The following is a 24,036-nucleotide window of genomic DNA, read 5'->3' on the forward strand; positions in this document are numbered from 1 at the left end:
CTGTTCTTATAGGTTATATTAACTGAAGAGCGAAATTTAAGATGAGATGATGAGGTTTGCAATAACAAAATCCTGTTCCCAGTTTTGCTGTTTCATTTGGTTTACTGAGGAATTGTCATTTACATCTCCCTTCCACGTTTACTTTTAACTGCAAGCATCAGATGTAACTGAGTGAAAGTAGTAAAAATAGGTGAAATTATTACTTCAGTAAAAGCAAAATGTTATTCTGTACTTCTTTACAAGTAAAGGTAACAAAACCTTTACTTAAGTACAGTAACTAATTACATTTACTTAGTTACTATGTAACACTACTTGTGTACTTTTCCTCTTGCACCGGTGCAGTGATGGGTGCCCCAGGCCTTCCTGACTCCAGAGAGTTAAATGTTCAGAAGGTACTGCCCCCTATCCTGTTGCATTCAGCTGGTAAATACCACACAGTTGTGCAGGTCCAAACCAGAAATAGAAATGCACTGGCCTGTCAAATGCTTCCCTGCTAGAAGCTGTTTTTAGTTCAGTGCACTAAAGATCGGCATCTAAAGTACATCCAGCCCTTCTAAAGGGAGTTATGGAAAGCTGTCAGTACCTGTAGTGTGCAGGCCAGTCACAGCTTCAGAAAGAGCAGACATTGGATTCTGGCACTACCGGCCATGTGGGGCATCAAAACCAAATCAGTAGGTTGGCTTGAACTTTCTGTATAGTGATATGCCTTGTGCCAGGCTGGAGAAGGGGGTACATGTGGTGAGAGAAGAAGAGATAAAAATAGGTAAACCTTGCACTGGTAAATCAGAACTCGTGGGTTATAGGATAAGCAGTCAGTCTGGCAGGTATTGTTAATATTTTAGCCGATTGTAATGAAACAGTGATGAAGGCCAAAGGAATGTGTGAGAAAGAGGCAATTTTTACCAACAAGACAGGTATACCAGTCCGTACTGAAAAGGCATGCTTAATTAATGATCCAGTTATCAGCTTCAGTAATAAGAGAAGTATACTGATGTAGAAAGGAGAAGGCCTATACCAATTTAGTAACAAATGCTTTACAGTTCTATAAGACGAAAGGGGGCAAGCTCAGGAAATATTTCTTCTCAGAAAAGTGATAGCTGTACAGAACAGACTCCCAGTGACAGCAATGGAGGCAAAACAAGTGCCATTAGACTGATAATTATAGGACAGTGGGGCTAAAGCCCCTGCCAGAATGAGTCTGTGCAGACTAGGTGGGCTTTGTGTGGTCATTTTCTGCTGCCACTCCCTTGTTTTTGTAGCATAATGAGAGGAGGTTTATGTACGTATTCGGTAACCAGTCAACCGCTCTATGTGATGCTAAAGAAACTCAAAGTTCCGAAGAAATGTTATTGGTCAGCAACTTCAAAAATACTGGTGTCTTTCCTCGATTTCCTCCACAGTTTAAAAAGAATTACTACTCTTGTTACAACGGTGTACTTATTTTTAGAAAATCTTTTTTTAACATCCTACGTTTTCCTTCCTTGTAAAAGTAATTACTTTTTATAACATAGCGCAATAAGAGTGTTTGTACCAAATGACTACAAAAAACAGATAAATAGACAAATAAGTGAGAACTTTAAAGTTCTTTTGTAGATATACACGTATTATAAAACTTCATACTTCAATTACAGGGTATGATAGTGCCCTCTCGTGGCTCAATGGAAAACAGACACTTTCCAGAAGGAGGTGCATTTATATAAGAGATCATTATTTATTTATTTGGATTTAGCTCACACCTGAAGAATACTAGGCCTCCGCTCCCCTCCTTCTCGGCTGCTTCCTTTCTTCAGATGTCAGCAGTGCCGGGACCTCTCACACATGTACATAAGTACATAAGTATTGCCATACTGGGGCAGACCAAAGGTTCAAGCCTGGCATCCTGTATCCAACAGTGGCCAATCCAGGTTACAAGTACCTGGCAAGATCCCAAAACAATACAATACATTCTGTGCTGGTTATCCTAGAAATAAGCAGTGGATATTTCCCAAGTTCATTTTCATAATGGCTTATGGACTTTTCTTTTAGGAAGTTATCCAAACTTTTTTTAAACACTGCTAAGCAAACTGCTTTTACTACATTCTATGGCAACAAATTCCAGAATGTAATTACACGTTGAGTGAAGAAATGTTTTCTCTGATTCATTTTAAATTTACTACTTTGTAGCTTCATTGCATACCCCCTAGTCCTAGTATATTTGGAAAGAGTAAACAAGCGACTCACGTCTACCCACTCCACTCCACTATTTATTTTATAGATCTCTATCATATCTCCCCTCAGCTTTCTTTTCTCCAAGCTGAAGAACCCTAGCTGCTTTAGCCTTTCCTCATAAGGAAGTCATCCCATCCCCTTTATCATTTTCGTTGCCCTTCTCTGTACCTTTTCTAATTCCACTATATCTTTTTTGAGATGCAGTGACCAGAAATGAACACTATTCGAGGTGTGGTCGCACCATGGAGCTATACAAAGGCATTATAACACCTAATTTTTGTTCTCCATTCCTTTCCTAATGATACCTAACATTATTTGTTTTCTTAGCTGCCACCGCACATTGAGCAGAGGGTTTCAACGTATCATCAACGATTACGTCTAGATCCCTTTCCTGGTCGGTGACTCCTAATGTGGAACCTTGTATTACGTGGCTATAATTCCGGTTCCTCTTTCCCACATGCATCACTTTGCACTTGCTCACATTAAACGTCATCTGCCATTTGGATTTCCCAGTCTCATAAAGTCCTCTTGTAATTTTTCACAATCCTGTTGCGATTTAACAACTTTGAATAATTTTGTGTCATCAGCAAATTGAATTACCTCACTAGTCACTCCCATCTCTAGATCATTTATAAATATGTTAAAAAGCAGCGGTCCCAGCACAGACCCCTGGGGAACCCCACTATCTTCCCTTCTCCATTGAGAATACTGACTATTTAATCCTACTCTCTGTTTTCTATCTTTTAACCAGTTTTTAATCCATAATAGAACACTATCCCATGACTCTCCAATTTCCTCTGGAGTCTTTCATGAGGTACTTTGTCAAATGCCTTTTGAAAATCCAGATACACAATATCAACCGGCTCACCTTTATCCACATGTTTGTTCACCCCTTCAAAGAAATGTAGTAGATTGGTGAGGCATGATTTCCCTTCATTAGTTGAGTAGTCCTGCACTGTTGGTGTAAGCGTGGACTGGTACTCTGAGGTCTTTTTTCTCCACTTTATGTGATAGATTGGAGTGATTCTGTTTGGCTGCTAAAAGTATTTTTGTTGTAGGAAGGATTCTAAACTATTGTATCTTTATATGGCTTTATTCATCACTTTACCACATAACATTTTTCCAAAAACTTACAAGAAATGTTTTTCACTATATCTGGAAGAAAAAGCCACTTAGAGTGAAGCGTGATATGCTTTATCAATTGCGATCTTCTGGAGGGATGGGAGTTCCCTGGTTTGAACATTACCACAAAGCAGCACAGTTGAAAATTGTGGTTGACTGGATACCATACTCTATGAAACCCTGGATGAGGATTGAACAGACACTCAGAGGAGACATTCTGCTATGGGCATTCCTTAGTTGTACAAGGAAATAAGGGTCTAGCTCAGAAGATATTCACAATAGCTCAAATGATAGAAAAAGCCCTCAGAAACCTGTCACACTTGGTGTCAGGTTTAAAGCACTATATACTTGATTAATTAACTGACATTGTATACAGTGCTCAGTTTCTATCATTGGGCAAAAAACTCTCACTTTCAAACCCATAATTCCCCCAACACTTAAGGGAAAAGACTTAAAGTGTCTCAAAGAGCTCAGGCTGTCAACAACAAAAAAAGCACTTAGCTTCAATGTTCAAGCGTTGTAAACCCAGCAGGTATAAAGTTCGATGGGGCCTCCGTTTCACTCACTACGGCTTTGTCAGGAACTATGTTGTTTGCTGGCACGCTCCCATTTTAGTCACAGAACTGTGTTCTCAAAATCTATGCTCCAGGATTTATGCCAGGCATGCAAGATGCAACCTATAACTGATGGGCATCCTTACCATTGTGATCGTTAGACCAGATATGAAATGATGATACAATATTACCTCTTACTGATTTAATAGACAAGTATGGCCTGTCTGCCAAGGATGCCTTTCATTATCAACAATTAAAGGATTCAAGAGAGCTTGGGGATCTCTAAGGGAGTGATAGGGAGAGTAGACGGCATGGATAGGCAGACTGGATAAGCCATCTGGTCTTTATCAGCCCACATTCTTCTGTGTGTCTATGTTCCTATTACACACAAGGCTAGCAAGGAACTTTGTTTAGCAGAGACCACATTAGAACGCGCAATGAAAAATGGACGTGGTAGAGGTGGAATCTCCAGGCCGTATAGAGCCTTGCTTGACCAACATACTCCCATTATATGCTATACAGCCTCATGAGGAAAAGATCTGGGAAACACCTATGAATATCTGCAATGGAAAAAAGTTTTTCAATCTCTTCTTAGGGTTTCTATACCGAGCAATATGATTGAAAATGGTTATACAATGGTCTATACAAGTGGTACAATATGCATTGGATCTATAAAACAGGATCCACCTTCTGTTGGTGGCACTGTGGGGGGGGGGGGGGGGGGGCAGGGCTCTTTGTATCATATTTGGAGGTCATGCCCTAAAGTACAGCACTTCTGATACTTAGTTCCTTCTACCAGATCACTGCAATGACATATCCCTGTACAGCTGACACTTGTTTACTACATTTTAAGGTTCCAGCTGCAACACCAGTCATTCATAAATTAGCCACACACTTGTTCACTGCCAGCAAGCTTATGCTGGCTCAATTTTGGAAGCGAAGTAATACACTGACACTTGACCTGGTTTTATATCAATTAGATTTTGTTTGCATAATGTCCAAATTAATGGCAAGGTGATAGCCTTTCATAAAACCTGGGGCATTTAAACCAAATGGCAAAACACTCAATAATGTAGTACGGTGCTTGCCTGATACCTGTTTCCTGATGCATGGTGGAGAGACTATTTGCACTATCTTCCAAGAAGGGGAAGGGGGGTGGGAATGACATCTTATGTGGAGTATTCAGTATTATAAATGTTTGCCTGGTTTTCTTAAATGTAAAACTCAATACAGATATATATATATTTAAGTATTCACTCCTTAATCCTTTCCTATACTCTGATCCAAAATTCCAAAACTAACATTTATTAAGGGCAAAATAAGTTTTTAGAAATGTACACAAAGGTTAACCTGCTTGACAAAAGGTTTATTCAGTCTAAAACAAGGGTGATGTAGGAGTATTTTCCTGCTATCTCAGCTTTGCTGGTCAGAGGCCTGGTAAGCTTGAACTAACTAGTATGGATTCTAGAGCCTGTGGCCGGAATACATCAGAAACCATCAGAAATCAGCTTTCTACAAAGGAAAATTACTTCTTGGCATAACTGTGCTGCTGACTTAATCAAGGACATATTTCTACGTGCACTGGCCATCCACTTTGTCTCCTGGGAGCGTGCGGAGGAGTGAACTCAGGAACAGTGTCTTCAGTAACAACTGTGAACAATGGAGAGGAGATTGCTACAATCAGGCTCGTGACTGATAAGTTATTCTAGCTGGATGCTCACAAGCTCCCTTTTTCTCATGATCGTGGGTTATCTGCTGGACAGAGATACACAGTTGGTGATTGGTCCATGTGTCACCTGACTGAGAGCAGGGTAAAGGTTTTGGGATGAGAGAAACATCAGAAGTTTGGAGAAGAAGTTCGGGAGGAAGAAAAGATGATTTGCCTGGTGTATACCTCTCTCTCAGAGGAGCTAGAGAGACTGACGTTTGGCCTGAACACCAGTAAACTGAATTTCTTGTGCTGAAAGATTTCCCCAAAGACTGAGTAACCAGCTGCTCAGAATAGAGACTTTGGAGTAACACCTGATCTGCAGAGGCATGCAGGAAATCTGCTGTTCCTAAATGGAAGAAATTGGATTCTGCACATCACCTGGACTGCTGGAACCTATGGAACGTCAGCGGTGAGCTTGCAGGAATTTTCTTCTTCTAGCTCAGGGTAGTTAGCTCTGGTTTTTGCCTGCAACTTATAACAGGACCTGTGGTTAGCAGCCTAATATTGCTGCTGTTGGTAATCTTTTCTCAGGATATATTATAGTTGTGTAATTACTTATATATATATATATATATATATATATATATATATATATATATATATATTGTTGGAATAATCTGCATATTTTGGTAGTGAACAGAATTTTGTAACTTGCTTTGCACTTTGCCTTATTTTTATATCTATAATTAATATATTTCCATTTTTGTCAATATTCCCTTCTTTGGTGCAGGCTGTCAGCCGAGCTTAGGGCCACCTAAGAGGTTCTGTCATATTCTAGTAAAACGAGTCCAGAGTGATTACTGCATAGCTAATTCTCTGCTAACCTAAGTACCTCTATAGTGATGGGGGCCACAACCCAGACGGGTTTTCAAGATTTCCACAATGAATATGCATGAGATTGATTTGCATGTACTGCTTCCATTGTATACAAATAGATCTCAAGCAGATTCATTGTGAAAATCTTGAAAACCCAACTGAACTTTGGCTCTCGAGGATCATGGTTGCCCACCCCTGGTCTAAAACATATATAATATGTAATTCAGAGTTTCCCAAACGTGTTCTGGGGATCCCACAGCCAGTCAGGTTTTGGGGAGATCTACAGTAAATATGCAAGAAATAATTTCCATATACTGAGTCTCTAATGCATGAAAATTGATTTCATGCATATTCATTATAGATATCCTGAAAACCCGGATCTGGGAAGTGCTGGTGTAATAGGTGGTTGTAGTGTTAAACTGGCAAGGCACATTGCATGTCTCTAAAAGCCTGACCTATCTGCAGCCTTTAAGCCAGGGTTACTCATTTCTGGTCCTCAAGGCCCAGAGGCAGGCCATGTTTTCAGGATATTCACAATGAATATGTGTTATGTTTACTGTAGTAGTGAGCCCTTAGTTGTAGAAAGCTACGATGATGGACTGATCTCCATCCAGCAGGCCAATGTGAGCAGCGAAACTGAAAGCACAAGAAATGCTGACTTGAAGGCTGGCATACCCAGAAATGGGGCGAGAAGAAAGGCCCCTACTGTCACACGGACAGACACTGGAGGATACTCAGGGCTCAGTCACACACAGAAGCTGGCTACTTGTGAGACTCCACTCACACACTGAAGCTAAAAGCTTCACTGGAGCCCACTCACACACTGAAGCTAAAGGCTTCACTGGAGCCCATTCACGCACTGAAGCTAAAGGCTTCATTGAAACCCACTCAATGCAGAAGGCAGACAGCATAGCTGGAACCGACACAAACAGAAGCTCAAAGCCTACTGGAACCCACACACATAGAAGGCGGGCAGCATGACTGGAAGCCACTCATTCAGGCACTGCTCCGAGAAAGGCAGGGTAGGGAGGCATCTCAGAACCCACAGAGAAGCACAGAGGGTGGTTGGTGGTTAACAACACAAAAGCGCCAAAGTCAGGAGCAGAGGGGTTAAATCCCTTAACATTGGCCCACATCTGATGCCACCATGGTCATGCATGCTGGATGCTCACCCATGTGGCGTTAGCTGATGCTCCTGGGATGGCAGTGGGATGGTCTACCTCTCTCCACCTGATGACCATGGTGGGTGCTGGCCCGAATCACGGTAAGACCATGACAATGTGCATGAGAGAGATTTGCATACCAAGGAGGCAGTGAATACAATTCACTTTCATGCATAATTCATTGTGGATATCCTGAAAACCTGGCCTGCCTGTGGACCTCGAGAACTGGAATTGAGTAGCCCTGCTTTAACCTCTGCACCTGGGCATCCCTAGATTGATTGGTGGGATCTGGACAGTGGCGTTCCTGGGGGGGGGGGCAGTGGGTGCGGTCCGCCCCGGGTGCACGCCGCTGGGTGGGTGGCGCGCGCCTGTCCGCTACGTTCGTTCTGTGCCCCCTCTGCCCCGGAACAGGTTACTTCCTGTTCCGGGGCAGAGGGAGCATGGAAACAAACGAAGCAGACAGGCGCGTGACACCCCCCCCCCCCAAGCGGCGTGCACCAGGGGGGTCCTTTCGCCAGGGGGGGGGCGTGCTGCACCCGGGGGGCGGGGCGCAGCGGTGATCCGCACCAAGTGTCAGCCCCCCTAGGAACGCCACTGGATCTGGATGAAACTGAGAACATCATACAATGTTTTTCACTTTTGCCCCTTTGTTTTCCTTTCCTCTCCCTACAGCGTGAATGCATTTCTATCCATGTTGGACAGGCTGGAGTTCAAATTGGCAATGCTTGCTGGGAGCTGTTTTGTCTGGAACATGGCATTCGAGCAGACGGCACCTTCACCAATTCAGCAAGCTCTAGCAGCTCTGATGACTCTTTCACCACTTTCTTCAGTGAGACAGGCACAGGAAAGCACGTGCCACGAGCTGTTATGGTCGACTTGGAACCAACTGTTGTAGGTTAGTACATACACTTACCTGAAGTTCTACAGCCTGCAGAGTTGAGTATGCCACATCAATGGATATTTTTAAGAGAAATTTGATCATTTCTTGTACATAATTATTATTTTTAATACTGTATTACATCACTGTGAAGCCCCATTTTGCACAAATCCCTGGATTCTATGTCACCTAGAGTTATGCGCGCATGCTCAGTTTCACTAAAACGCATGTGCTGGATGTGAGGGGAAGAAAGAGTAGGGCAGGAAATGTGGTGGTGCCGGAGACTAGCGCTGGAAAAATGCTTCAGCTGGCGGGGGTTGGGGACTCCCGCCAGCCAAACCAGGGGCACAGATCCAGTTTTGGGGGGCCCAGGCCCCCCTGCCCCCCCTGTAGCTATGCCACTAGTTGTAACCTTAGATAAATTGGATATAATTTTGATAGATAAAATAAATAAATCACTGCTGATTATTGGTGTCAATGATGCACGCAAGTGGCATGTAATTATAGAACTGCCTCCTATGAATGTGTTGTCAGACACACACGTAAGAACTGGATTTTACAAAATTGGACATCCAGGAAGAGCCAAATAAGTAGCTGAGTGAAAATTTGACTGAATTTTTGAGGTGGTTTCAAACATCACAGGAATAATTGGCTGATACTTATGTGTGTCTCAGGGCAGGTGTAAACGGTGACTTCTAGCTCCTGATGTTCAGCCTGCGGTCTGACCTAATCCCTGATATTGAATGCTTGGTTAACTTGGCGCATAAGGGGGCTCTTTTACTAAGGCGTGCTAGGAAATGGCCGACACTACGAGTAGTGTGTGGGTTTGCCGCGAGCTCCAGCCACTTTCTAGCGTGGCTTAAAAATGGCTGCAGTCAGCTTTTCTTTTTTAATGGCCTTATGCTAATTTCCCCATTAGCACATAGCCATTACCGCCAGGAACCCTTACCGGTATGGGCTCCCATGCTACTCCTGCGCTAATTGGGTAGCATGTAGTAATGTGCCCACACTACCCTATTAGCGCAGGTATTCCTACTCTTTGCCCCCAGACACGTCTCCCATGCTGGAAAATAAAACAATATTTTCCAGTGTGGGATTAGCGCACGCTAAGCGAAACACTACTGCGGGATGTCTCAGCGCATCCCTCAGTAGTGCTCTTTTAGCGCACAGTAGGCTCGTAGTAGGCCTACCTCGGTTTAGTAAAAGGGCCCCAAATTTAGGACAGATGTTTTACTATCCTAACTTTATGTGCATACTTAGCCAATTACCCCCCAATTCTATAAAAGTAACCAAAAATTGCACATACAAATTTGAATAATGAGCCAATTAGCGCCAATTACTGGCTTTTTAGCAAGTAATTATTGGTGCTAATTGAAATCAATTAACATGTACATGCTTACATTTAGGCGTGTGATCCGTGCCTAAATTTTATGTTCATTCTGGAAAAGGGGGCACAGAAATGGGAGGGTCATGGGCGTTTCAGGGCAGAGCGTGGGCATTTATAGAATAAGGGCAATTCGCATGTAAAATTTAGGCAAGGCATTTGCACCACATTTTTGTTGCAATGCATGGGAGGACCCTGGTTGGGGTGCATACATACACATAAAACTTTATACAATCCTATACGTTATGTACATATTTCCTGAAACTAAGCACACACATATATCATTATCATTTAGAGTTAAATCTCTTTATTAAGATATAGAAAATGACATGAAAAACAAATAGATGAACAATATTTTGTGTTTTATATAATTCCCACTCCCCCCCCCACACACACACACACATTGAATAATACAAAAAAAAAAACCTTATTGGAGGTCTGTACTCTTATGACCTCCTATGGTATTATTATACCTTCCCACCCAAGCAACCTCCCCAATACCCCTTATGCTAAAAATCCCAAACCCCACCAAGAAATGTCCCCCCAGCCTATAAAAGGATAATCAAGCTATAACACTATTTATGAGCTATAGATGTAATTCATTAAGCACTTCATCGCATAAGTGCACAGGAGGCGAGCCTCTTTCAATTGAAAGGAAGCTCTGATACAAGAGGGCATGGGATGAAGGTGAAAAGGGATAGACTCAGGAGAAGTGGGTACAGAAGGGTGGTGGGTGTGTGCAATGGCCTCTCAGTAGAGGTGGTAGACTTGAAGACTGTAACTTGAATTCAAGAAAGTGTGAGACAGGCACATAGGGTTTCTAAGGGAAAGGAAGGGTTAGAAGACAATATGGTTGGCCAAATGTAATGGGTCATGTGGTCTTTTATTTATTTTATTTTTATTAGTTTTAAGTAGAACATCCATCCAAATTCATTACAAAATGCAATGTAATTTCCATTCCATAAGAAGAACCATATGGTCTTTAACTGCCATCATTTTTCTATGCTTCTATTTACACCAGGTCTATGGCTGAAATAGATACTTATGCTTAAATGCATATTTAACCTGTTAAGCTAGTTTTCTGTAAAAGAAAGTAGGTGCCTCCCTTCTTTTATAAAATCAGTGCCTAAATATAGGCACATGGTTATAGAATGACCCCCTACCTGTGACCCTGAGTCTAGCCAGTAGGTTTCAATTTTATCCAATGGTTGACACACTCTTCACACTCCAGGGGCTGTGAATCCTATCTCCCTTGTATGTTAGCCCTGGCTGGCTTGGGAATCTAATCCTCTGGCTAGCCCATAGGGACTTTAAGTTACTAGCAATGTGCCCCCTTAAAGACATTTAGGGTTCCATATGGTCCTGTATTCCCAATCTGTATAAGGTAATATTCCATCTCATTATGGTCTCCTCCAATAGGATCTTCCAGAAGGAAATGATCTCTACCACATGTAGAATTTAGAAATTAATGTAATAAGGTATTCCTTTCTTTTTAAGATGAAGTGAGAAATGGCAAATATCGCCACCTCTTCCACCCTGAGCAACTCATCACTGGGAAAGAGGATGCAGCCAATAACTATGCCCGGGGCCACTATACCATTGGTAAAGAGAGCATTGATGTAGTGCTCGATCGGATCCGCAAGCTGGTGAGTATCAGTATGTAGCTACCTGACCATTTCATCTCAGGAAATCTGTTATATGATCTGTAAGATCTAAGACAACTTTAGAACATTTCTCAAGAGTGTTTAGCATTTGCTTTATTGATATGAACTGTGTTTGTGTATCACCAAATGAAAGGTGCTCTGTCAGTATAATTATTTTAAATTGAAATGAATTACTTTCACATACTTAGTAACACTTAGCAGGCAACTTTTGACCTAGTACTTGTAATATGACGTATTTTGTCTACAAGTGAAAATGTCAAAACTATTTAGTTTCCAGGTACATTTATACAACGAAAATTAGTTTATTGAAAAGTCATGTGACTTCCTCTTCATTTATCTTGTGCTTTCAGAGTGATGCTTGTTCAGGGCTGCAGGGATTCCTGATTTTCCACAGTTTTGGGGGTGGCACTGGCTCTGGATTCACCTCCTTGCTGATGGAACGCTTGTCTTTGGACTATGGGAAGAAGTCCAAACTGGAATTTGCCATCTATCCAGCACCTCAGGTCTCTACTGCTGTAGTAGAGCCATATAACTCCATCCTCACTACTCACACCACACTTGAACACTCTGACTGTGCATTCATGGTAGACAATGAGGCCATTTATGACATCTGTCGCCGTAATCTTGATATTGAGCGCCCAACATACACCAACCTAAACCGTCTGATCAGCCAGATTGTGTCATCTATTACAGCCTCTCTGCGGTTTGATGGTGCACTTAATGTGGATTTGACTGAGTTTCAGACCAATCTGGTACCCTACCCCCGGATTCATTTCCCACTGGCTACCTACGCACCCATCATCTCTGCCGAGAAGGCCTACCATGAGCAGCTGTCTGTCTCTGAAATCACCAGTGCCTGCTTTGAGCCCAGTAACCAGATGGTGAAGTGCGACCCAAGGCATGGCAAGTACATGGCTTGCTGCATGCTGTATCGTGGCGATGTGGTACCCAAAGATGTTAATGTGGCTATCGCTGCCATCAAGACCAAGAGAACCATTCAGTTTGTGGACTGGTGCCCTACAGGCTTTAAGGTAAGGGAACAAATACTTGGTCTAATGCTACTGAATATATGTACTTTGACAGTATTTGGCAAAAATGTGTGGTACATGAACACAATTTTCAAAGGGATCAGCTAATTAAATAGGGAATCATCCAAACTCAATAGAGGATTCTTTCAAAGGAAATGAAGCTCTGAAAGTGGATGAGGGTGAAAGGCAGTAGACTCAGGAATAATCTGAAGAAATATTTCTTTACAGAGAGGGTGGTAGATGCATGGAGCAACCTCCTAGTGGAAGTGGTGGAGTCAAGGGCAGTATCTGAATTCCACTACTCATGATGTATTGTAAGCCACTTTGAGCCTGCAAAGAGGTGGGATAAGGTGGGATATAAATGCAACAAATAAATAAATAAAATTCAAGAACGCATGGGACAGGCACAGTAGATCTCCAAAAGAGAGGAAGAGATTGTAGAGTTTAGTAGTTAGTGTAGATGAGCAGACTGGATAGATTTTAAGATCTTTATCTTCCTTCATTTTCTGTGTTTCTATGATACCCTGGGATTAAAACTGCATCCAACAGATCAGCTAACTATGGGGCTTCTGTGGATCAAAAAGACCATCCTAGAGATGGGTCTGGCTTGGGAAAGGGAAAATATATAGATTTCCATATCTATGCATGTACTCCTGCATATAGCCAACACACAGATGAAGCAAGTGCAAGGTCCATGAGCACTTTTTCCCCCCACAATATACCTTGTAGTGTAGCTCATTGGAAAATTAGCTACAAGTTATGTGGGGACAGAAGTACTCATGGACTTTGCACCTAGGTAGGTTACTTGAAATTGTCCCCTCGTTGCTTGGAACAAGTGAGATTGGTTGTGACCAGAGGTGAAAAGCAGGGTTTTTCAAACCTATCCCGAAGCCCCAACAGCCAGTTAGGTTTTCAGGATACCCACAATGAATTTGCACACATAGAGGGGCATGATCGAATGGGGACGCCCATCGCTAAGGGCGGCCATCTCCGAGGACGGCACGGCGAAGGGGCGGGGCCAGCCATATTTTTGAACGAGATGGGCGTCCATCTTTCGTTTTGAAAATACGATTGGGGCCAGCCAGATCTCAACCTAATTTATTTATTTATTTATATTAATTTATATACCGTATCTTATTGCAACTGCAAAACAGAACGGTTTACATATGTATAAAAACAATTAGTGTATACAAATAAACAAACATAGGAATTCCATTCATGACAGGAAAGCACAGCAAACCAGAATAAACTACATAATAACATCAGTACAAATTAAAAATCTAATATACAGTTAAGCTACCCCCCTTTTTTTTCTTTTTCTTTTTGCTGAGATCGCCGGATTTAGAGTTGGGCGCCCTCGGTTTTCCCCCATAATGGAAACCGATGGCGCCTGTCTCAAAAATGAACCAAACCAAGGCATTTGGTCATGGGAGGGGCCAGGATTCGTAGTGCACTGGTCCCCCTCACATGCCAGGGCACCAACCGGGCACCCTAGGGGGCACTACAGTGGACTTGGCAAATTGGTCCCAGGTGCATAGCTCCCTTACTTTGGGTGCTGAGCCCCCCAAAACCCACTTCCCACAAATATAAACCACTACCATAGCCCTAAGGGGTGAAGGGGGGCACCCACATGTGGGTACAGTGGGTTTCTGGTGGGTTTTGAAGGGCTCCCATTTTCCACCACAAATGCAACAGGTGGGGGGGGATGGGTCTCGGTCCGCCTGCCTGAGGTACACTGCACCCACTAAAACTGCTCCAGGGACCTGCATACTGCTGTCATGAACTGGAGTATGACATTTGAGGCTGGCATAGAGGCTGGCAAAAAAAAGTTCTTAAAGTTATATTTTTGAGGGTGGGAGGGGGTTAGTGACCACTGGGGGAGTCCCTCCGGTGGTCATCTGGGCAGTTCGGGCACTTTTTTGTGACTTGGACCTAAAAAAAAAAAAGGAACCAAAAAAAGCGGACCAAATTCTCACCAGTGACGCCCATTTATTTCCATTATCGGCCGCAGCTGGCCATCTCTTAACCACGCCCTGGCACGCCCCTGTCCCGCCTTCGCTACCCTTCCGACACACCCCCGGGAACTTCGGCCGTCTCAGTGACGGAAAGCAGCTGGGAACGCCCAAAATCGGCTTTCGATTATGCCGATTTTGGCGCCCCTTAGAGAAGGGCGCACATCTCCCGATTTGTGTCGAAAGAGGGGTGCCCTTCTCTTTCGAAAATGAGCTGGATAGGGTCTCCAATGTATGTAAATTTATCTCATTCATATTGATTGTGGGTGTCCTGAAAATCTAACTGGATGTCCCCAGGAAAGTATGGGAAGCTCACTCAAAAGGGAGGAGCATGCATTAGATTCTTAGTATATAAGGGGTTTTAATTATTCTTTGAGAAAAAGGAAAAATTGCTAATAATAATAATGATTACAAGACAGTGACAAAACAGAATCAATGCACAGACTGCAACAATAGCACACACAGTAACTTCCAGGTAAGTCACAACAAATTCAGGATACAGGAAGCAGGATTCTTTTATGTATTAATTTGCCATGTAGGGAGAATTTAATAAATGCCATTCATTGAGGCAATTACAAGATGGAGATACCGTAGTAAAGTGAAGGTAATTTTATTTATTTCCACTTTGATATACTGCCATATGGCTTGGACTGAGTTTCAGTGCAGTTCACAAAATTAGAACAAGGGGAGGGAATGATAGAGAAAGAAAGAAGAAGAAGACAAAAGATAGAGGAATTAACAGCTGTGCCAAAGGATTGAGTAAGAGGTGAGATTTGAGTGGTTTCTTGAAAGCTGAAAGGGTGGGTTGGGTCCTGATGTGGAGTGGGAACTAGTTCCATAATTTGGGACCAAGATAACAGAAGGTAGTACTACGGGAGGAGGTCAGGTGGAGTTCTGATAACGACCATAGTGAAAGAAGGTTATGGTCAACAGAGCGAAGGAACGAAGAGGTGTGTAGTGGATGAGGAGCTTATTTTTCAAAGTCTTTACCCAGTAAAATGACCTGTCTGAAGACTGCCCTCCATCACCTAGCTAAAAGCACGTGTGGACATATATTCTTAGCTTAATTTAAGGGGAGGTGTGCTAGGGGCTGGAATAAGGAGATAATGCCTGTAGAATTGATTTTAAAATCCATGTGTATTGCCTTCGAGCATGTTTTTGCAGCAGAAAAGGCAGGTGCAAGATTTTGGACCCTCGGGGAATTTCAAAGGGAAACTCCCTGCATAATTTCCTTCTGAAAATTAGCAATAGAGTAGACTTTGCAGCTTCATGGGCTGTCTACAAATAGCCTCCCTAGCATTGGTTTTTGCTGTGGGTAATGTATCCCTTTCTTTAAAAAAAATGTTAAAGAAAAAGAATAGTCATTTTGAATAGATTTGCTTTCCTATTTGTGTGAGCCTGTTTTCGTGCATCTAAAAAAATAAAATAAATATAGCCTGTTTGTTTCCACCACTAGGGGGCAATTCTGAATAGGTCATGAACATTTAGGCGCCAAAATGCCCACAAAATGGTGGACACTAAGGGCTAGATTCTATATATGCTGCCCGAAAAATCCGCATGGAAAAAAAAATGTGCCTAGGAGTATTCTCTAAAGTACGCATAAACATAGAATTCCCACACGGTGTATAGAATACACCAAGTGCCTGTCTACACAACTAAATTTAGTTGCAGACTGGGTATATTCTATAACGCGCATAGATTTTAGTAACGCCCATGACCTGCCCATTCCACACCCATGGCCACGCCCCCTTTTCAACTATGTGACTGAGAATTTACGGGCATCATATTGCAGAATACGCTTAGGACAGTTCTGCCTGTAACTTCTAATTAATGCCAATTAAGTCAATAATTGCTTGTTAAGTGGCAATTATCAGTGCTGATTGGCTTGTTAACTAATTAGAATATGACCGGATTTGTGCGCGCAATGTAAGTTGTGCTATTCCATAATGGCATCTGGGCACCCAGACACCATTTTACAACGGAGCATAAATCAGCATTTATGTGTCAACACTGAGGTGTACGTGCACTTACTTGGTAAAGGCGCATTATTAAATGTTGCATTTTAGCACATAACTTATATTATTCTATAAGTTATATGGGTATATGTGAGACCCATACTTCCCACCCCCAGTGCATGTCATTTCAGGCGCTACAAAAATATTTTCAATTTTGTAGCGTAGTTTAGGGGGGCAGTGCCCCCCCCAAATGAGCTGCCACTCCATCCTTCAATCCCTAAGCCGCCGGAAGCCTCTGCGAGAAAGCAGAACGCACGCTGCTTTAGACCTGCCCCCGGAAGCCTTTCTTTCTCCTTCAACTTCCTGTTCCCATGTAGGCGGGAAGCTGTAGGAGGGAGAAGGGCCTCCGGGGCAGGTCTAAAGCAGTGTTCGTTCTGCTTTCGCTGAGGCTACCAGCAGCTCGGGGGATTAGAAGATGGGGGAGGGTGATATCGGGCACCACTGGAAGACTCCAGTGCTGTGGTGGTAGCGGTGGTGGGGGGGAGCGGCGGGAGACAAGCTGTCACACTACCCCCCAAATGAAACTGTCAAACTGCGGCCCATGCCGCACAGCAAGTGGTTCACTTAACCACACACAGCTATTTCTTTTGGAGAAAAAAAGATGTCCTTTTACCCACTGCGGTAAAAGGGGGCATCAGCAAGCATCAAAAACACATGCTGATGCTAGTGCAGGCCCCCCTTTTACCGCAGCTTAGTAAAAGGACCCCTGAGTAATTAAGTTGCATGCATAACGGATGGTATTCTATATTATCGCATGCAATTGCACACATACCGCTTAATTCTATAAACTTGGGCACCCAACTTTATACTTACCCCCAGATTCTATATACAGTGCCAAAATTGGGTGCAAGCTAGGGTTACCATACATCCGTTTTTACCTGGATATGTCCTTTTTTTGAGGACAACCGGGCGGGTTTTGCCAGCCTGTCCTTATGTCCAGATGGACAGGCTGGTGGGTGGACGGGCAGGCAGGCAAGTGTCCTATCCTCTCCTCCCCTCCTTTACCTTAGTGTGGTACCCTGGTGGTCTAGTGACCTTTACAGGGGAGGAAAGAGCCCCCTCTTTCCTGCCCAGCTGATCTGCAGACTGTCTTTCTCCCAGTGCCGATTCAAAATGGCTGCCGAGAGTTCAAGCGGCGGCCTCATGGGACTTCTGCAGAAGTCTTGCAAGGTCACTGCTTGAACTCTCGGCAGCTATTTTGAATCAGTGCAGGGAGAAAGACAGTCTGCAGACGCACCGGCAGGGAAGAGGGGGCTCTTTCCTGCCCCGAAGAGGTCACTAGACCACCAGAACACCACACCTAAGGTAAAGGAAGGGAGGTGAGGGGTAGTAAATGGAGTCATGTGGGTGGAGGGAGGCTTGAAAATTGGGGAGGGGATCTACAAGGGGGGGAGAGGGAATCTGGCTTTTTTTTGGGGGGGGGTCAAAGTGACAGGGAGCAGGGCAGGATGTGAGAGGGGGCAGGGTGTGACAGGGGGCAGGGTGGGTGTGGCAGGGGCAGGACAGGGGCGTGGCATGTGTCCTCTTTTTTTCTTAGGGCAAATATGGTAACCCTAGTGCTGCCCAATTTACGTGAGCATCTTGAGTAATAAGTTGCTAACTAGCAATAACTGGGCGCTAGCAAGCAATTATTGTAGTTAATTGGCTCCAATTAGGATTTGTGCACATCTTACTAAATGATATTCTTTCATGGTTATGTGGCCTTACTGTTAAAGCTGAGTTATTCTATGTTCTGTGTGCATGCATGAACAGCTTGGAAAACTATACACAGGCTTGTTTCCTAGGGGACAACATGCTAAACTGTCTTAATATTGGCTGTTAACGGTCATAAATATGGTGTTTCAAACTTTTTAATAGTCAGTGTTAATGAGATGTAAATGAGGTGTTCATTAACCTAGATAGTAACAAATAGCTTATTAGATATTTCATTAGTATTATGCTGATATCATATTATATTTCTCTTATTTGAATTTCAGTGCTGGTAAATAAGTATATTTTGATACTGTTTCATGGTAGTCCTATTATTAGGTTTCAATTTGCTGTTTCAAGTTTAACTTATTTATTTATGTTTATACTTGGTCATTTTGCTATTGTTATGCTGTCAACAAATTTGTAAGTTTTATGTAGAGAGGTGTGGAAGCCGTGTTAGTCCACTCTTAAGGCTATCAATAGACATCAAACAAAATAAAACATGGAAAAGAAAATAAGATGATACCTTTTTTATTGGACATAATACATTTCTTGATTAGCTTTCGAAGGTTGCCCTTCGTCAGATCGGAAATAAGCAAATGTGGTAGCAGATAGTATATAAGTATATAGTATATATAATGCTTGGATGTTTCACTTATATATACTATCAACTAACAGATTTGCTTATTTCCGATCTGACGAAGAGGGCAACTTCAAAAGCTAATCAAGAAATGTATTAAGTTATGTTCAATAAAAAAGGTATCATCTTATTTTCTTTTCCATGTTTTATTTGTTTGATTTCTATTGACAACCTTAAGTTTTACATTAAACTGTACCTGCTGTACACTGACTGTACAGAGACTTAATGGACAATCCTTGGAACTTACAATAGAGGTCAAGACAGACAGCACACAATAGAAAATAAGTAAGAGGATGTGGGACGAATTCACTATAATATTCGGTGGAAAACATTCTTTGAATTATCATTATCAACCATTCTAATCCACAAACACTATACTGGGTCTGGAAAGGCAATTGTCTCTATTTGTGCCAATACTTCTGTTAATAAATAAAAAGGATTAGTTCCTTCTCTTTACAAGATGTCACCTGACTCCAGATTTGCCCATGGGGTTGATCCAATCTTGAGTTTACTCCAGGGCACGCAGGAACCGGATCATCCTGTTGGGTGAATCTGGAACCGGTTGGCACCTCTACTTCCTTATTCCATCAAATACTTATTGGTTTCTAATTTCACCTCAGAGTGACTGAGATTTTACTGTTCCTTTGATTCAATTGAGTTCCTAGATACTGAAAATAAATATGTATGTCTTCCCATCTACAGGTTGGCATTAACTACCAACCTCCCACGGTGGTACCCGGGGGAGATCTCGCCAAAGTGCAACGAGCAGTCTGTATGCTGAGCAACACCACAGCTATCTCAGAGGCCTGGGCACGCCTGGATCACAAATTTGATCTGATGTATGCCAAGAGGGCCTTCGTTCACTGGTAGTTGGGGAAGGTATGGAGGAAGGAGAGTTTGCTGAAGCGAGAGAGGATCTGGCCGCACTTGAGAAGGATTATGAGGAAGTTGGAACAGACTCTTTGAGGATGAAAATGATGGAGAAGAATTTTAAAAATAAAGAAAAGTAACTTATTATGCAGACCACTGGGAAAAAAAACTATCTGGGAGGTGGATATGAAGAGGGACTCTTAATTGGGGAATGATATTGGAGAAATTTTAAAATAAAAATTTTCTTCATGTTTTTTCTCTTCTCTCTTCTTCTGTGTCCACTTTCTCCATTTCTCCTAATTTATCCTCTGTATATCACTTGTCATGATAGTTCATCACTGTAATATCATTCTAAAGGAATCTGGATTTAGTGCCTGGTTAGGACATAGAGGAAGAGAAAGCATTACTAAATCAGGCCTCTAGAATCGCTGGGCAGTGCAATAAAAAAAAAATGTCTATTTATCTGTGCTTTATTCCCTAGGGGAAAAAAAGCACCAGCACTCACATACAGGACCATCCTTAAGGTGTGGGGTGATCACACATGCCCTTGCCCCCATCACCCGGCCACAGAGTCTATGAAAAGGCAGTATTTCAAGTATTACTCTGGTAACAGAAACACATCTCTTGTTGGGAAAAGAGAACAAGCCAGAATGCTACAAATCCCTGCTCATAAATTACATGCTCATAAAAATGCAGAATATGTGTGTCCTTAAATTATAAACAGAAATGTGCAGACAAAAACTGAACTGGTCTTGGTCACATATACAGAATACGGATAGAGCCTCACCAAATGCAGAATATCTATATAAATATTCTCACCTCAAAGCTCACTCTGTGGCAGGGAAACACTGAAACCCTGACTTAGGCTGTCACCACTCACCACTCAATGTCACTCAGCACCACTCACTCTCACTGAGGCCCGCCCCAGCCACGCCCCTTCCGCACATAATTCCGCTACCTCAACGGTCTAATGAAGTGCTGCAACTTCTGGTTTTTGAGGTGGCAGCGATCGGAATGTTCCTGATGTGGCAGAGATTGGAATTTCTCCCCATGCCTGTTTGCCCCGCCCTTAGCGACAAACGTGATGACATCGAGGGTGGAGCAATGACAGTTAACCAATTGCATCGCTCCGCCCTCGACGTCATCACGTTTGACGCAAGGGCGGGGCACACATCGATCTGCAACACTACGTGAGCACCCAGGCAGCGAGGGAGCCAATGAGCCAGCCAGCCAGCCCCGACCAACGGAGGGAGTGATGCAGGCAGGCAGGCAGGCAGAAGGTCGGAGGCAGCGAGGCAGCCAGCCAGCCACTCTCTACGTGGCACTGCGGAGGGGGAAGGGGAAGCCCACGACCCTGAAGCACGGAGGGTAAGTCCACGAAAAAGGGGAGGGGGTGGGAAGGAAATGGCCTTGCTAGCACCCGTTTCATTGGCCTCAGAAACGGGCCTTTCTTACTAGTGTTTTCCATAAATTAGAAATATGCAGACCAAAACTGAACTGGAAGCTCCAAGAAGCCAGACCCTGCTTACAGTGCAATACTAAAGAAAAAGAAACATGGGTGCATTTCATCTTGTACTGTGCAAAATACAGAGATTACAAATCTACTAAATCTAAAATGTGCTGCACCTTCTTACCTCCCGGTGGGAAAGGCTAGATCCATGATGTTATGAAAACACTCAAGTGCAATATAGCAAATCTTAATGGGAAAGTCACTTAACCAACAGGTACCCTGGAAGCAATTTTTCAAATATCACTAATCCAGTGGTCTCAACCCAGTCCTTTGGGACACACCTAGCCAGTCAGGTTTTCAGGATATTCAAATTAATATGCATGAAATAGACTTGCAATACAATGGAGATAATTCATGCAAATTTATCATGTATATTCAAAGTGGGTATCAGTAACGATTCCAAGGGCGGGGGGGGGGGGGTCTGCTCCAGATGCAGGCAGTAAGGGGGTGCACAGAGCAGGTGCGCGGCTGTCGGCTTCTGCTGGTCCCCTACCCCTCCAACGTTACTTCCTGTTCCGGGGCAGGGGACCAGAAAAAGCCGACAGTCATGTGCCTGTTTCACACACACCCTTGCTGGGAGGAAAGGTCTGGTGATGCGCTTCGGGGTAGGTGGCACGTTGGGGGGGGAGATGTGCTTCGGAGGGGTGTGACGCGCCAGGGGGTGCGCAGTGGCGACCCACCCCAGATGGTGAACAGGCTAGGAACACCACTGGTGGGTATGCTGAAAATCTGATGGCTAGGTGTATCATATAAGTACATAAGTATTGCCACACTGGGACAGACCAAAGGTCCATCAAGCCCAGCATCCTTTTCCCACCGTGGCCAATCAGGTCACAAATACCTGGCAAGATCCCAAAGACGTACAAAACATTTTATACTGCTTTACTCCCAGAAATAGTGGATTTTTCCCAAGTCCAATTTTAATAATGGTCTATGGACTTTCCTTTAGGAAGCCGTCCAAACCTTTTTAAACTCTGCTAAGCTAATTACCTGTAACCACATTGTCTGGCAATGAATTCCAGAGTTTACAACGTTGAATGAAGAAAAGTTTTTGTCTGATTCGTTTTAAATTTACTACCCCCGAGGGCTGGGTTGCGAACCCTGATCTAATCTCAAGCATTTCTAACCTGTTTATTCCCACAACAGGTCCTAAGTGATTTACATTAAGATAACCAGTCAGTCACCGGGGAAACAGCATCAGGGCCTGGGGGTGGGGGTGGGGCAAAACTTCCCCTGCCTGGCACCGGGGTCTGTCTCTCTCCTGCTCCTGTCGGGACCTGGGTGATTGCATTAACGCGATCAACTGGTCCCGGCACACAAGAGCAGCAGAGAGACAGACCCTGGCGCCAAACCCCCCTTGGAGGCCAGGGAGGAGAAGACACAGTGATGCAGGAAGGCAGGGGGGGGCAGTGGTGGCCTGAGCGAGTGAGGCGGCAGCAGCAGTTGCATCACGAGTGGGGGGTGGCGGCTGCATCCCAAGTAGGGGGGCAACAGCTGGCTGTGGTGGCTCTGCCCCGGGCACAACTCTGTCTCTCTGTGTCCCTAAACAGCATAACTAGAAAAACAAAAGCAGTACTTAACAAATAAACTTAACGATGCTGTTGAGTCAGATGTTTATAAGATTAAACAATAAATGTAAATGCTTGTGAAAAGCAAAATAGGAAGGTTGCCATCACAAGCTCTTCCAAATTTGTACCACTTGGAAAGAATAGTGTAGCCAGATAGCCAGCTTTACGTGGACCTGAGCCCAAAGTGGGTGGAGAGAGGATTGAGCCAGAGTGGGGTTTGAAAAATTAATGAGGACAAATTAACCAGGAAGGTTAAAATTACCAGATTATTTGGTTACATATTGTGGTCTGTCAGATGAGGTATGCGTGGGAATGGATTCAGTTCAAATTTTGTATACTAACCCCCAAACTTTGTAAAGATGGATGTCCACCTTTATGCTTAGGAGTGAATTCTATAAAGGGTGCTGAAAAAGAGCTATTCTATAACCCATGCTTAAAGTTAGGCGCAATTTACAGAATAGCCCAGGAATCTAACCTAACTTTAGATGCGGCCATTTGCATCAACTGAAACACAGTGCAAATGTACATGCCTAATTAGGCGCATATCCCCCCTTATTCTATAACAATGCATGTAATTGCTAGGAATGCCCCCATTCCGCCCATAACCCTCCTATTTTCGCAATCCCATTTTATTTTGTGTAAAATGTAGGTGCAGATCCAGCGCCTACATTTATGTGCATAAATTCCAATTAAATCTAATTAGTGCCAATAATTGCTTGTTAAAAAGCTTGTTATTTAATTAAAAGCAAATTGAGCACGCGCCCAAATTGATGACTTTTATAGAATTAGGGGGTTAGCAGGCAAAGTTGTTCATGTACTTTATACAAAAAGGTAATCTGTGTGTGGAACTTAATTCAACAATTGGCTGTTAATTGGCATTAACAGACAATTGTTGGCTACAATTGTCCTTAACTGGCACGAATTAGCAGTCATGCGTGCAACTGCCCGTAGTCACTATTCTACACATTGCATGCTCAAATTCCAGAGTGCACAACTTTAAGGGGGCGTGGGGGGGGGGTGTCAGGCAATTAGGCATGCAGGTTACAGAATACTATCATTTACATGCCTAAACGCCTACAGTATTTTACAATGGCAGGTAAATTTTTAAAAATTACACTGACATTTAGGTGCAGGGATGACGTGCGCTGAGCGCAAATTATATAATGGCGATCTATCTGCCATTACAGAATCCTATGTAAGTTCAT

General features: G+C 43.3%; 1 protein-coding gene across 1 annotated transcript; it reads left to right on the plus strand.

The window, feature by feature from the left end:
* The first annotated feature begins 501 nt into the window (after positions 1-501).
* Positions 502-19,892, plus strand: LOC115477147 (tubulin alpha-8 chain-like). The gene is given in 7 exon segments (XM_030213783.1): positions 502-671; positions 8,247-8,469; positions 11,333-11,481; positions 11,850-12,530; positions 19,586-19,748; positions 19,751-19,842; positions 19,845-19,892. Coding segments are annotated over 7 exon segments (1,365 nt in total). The 5' UTR covers positions 502-647; the 3' UTR covers positions 19,878-19,892.
* Positions 19,893-24,036: the final 4,144 nt, after the last annotated feature.

Source organism: Microcaecilia unicolor, chromosome 9, assembly GCF_901765095.1.
Source record: "Microcaecilia unicolor chromosome 9, aMicUni1.1, whole genome shotgun sequence".
Lineage (NCBI taxonomy): Eukaryota > Metazoa > Chordata > Amphibia > Gymnophiona > Siphonopidae > Microcaecilia > Microcaecilia unicolor.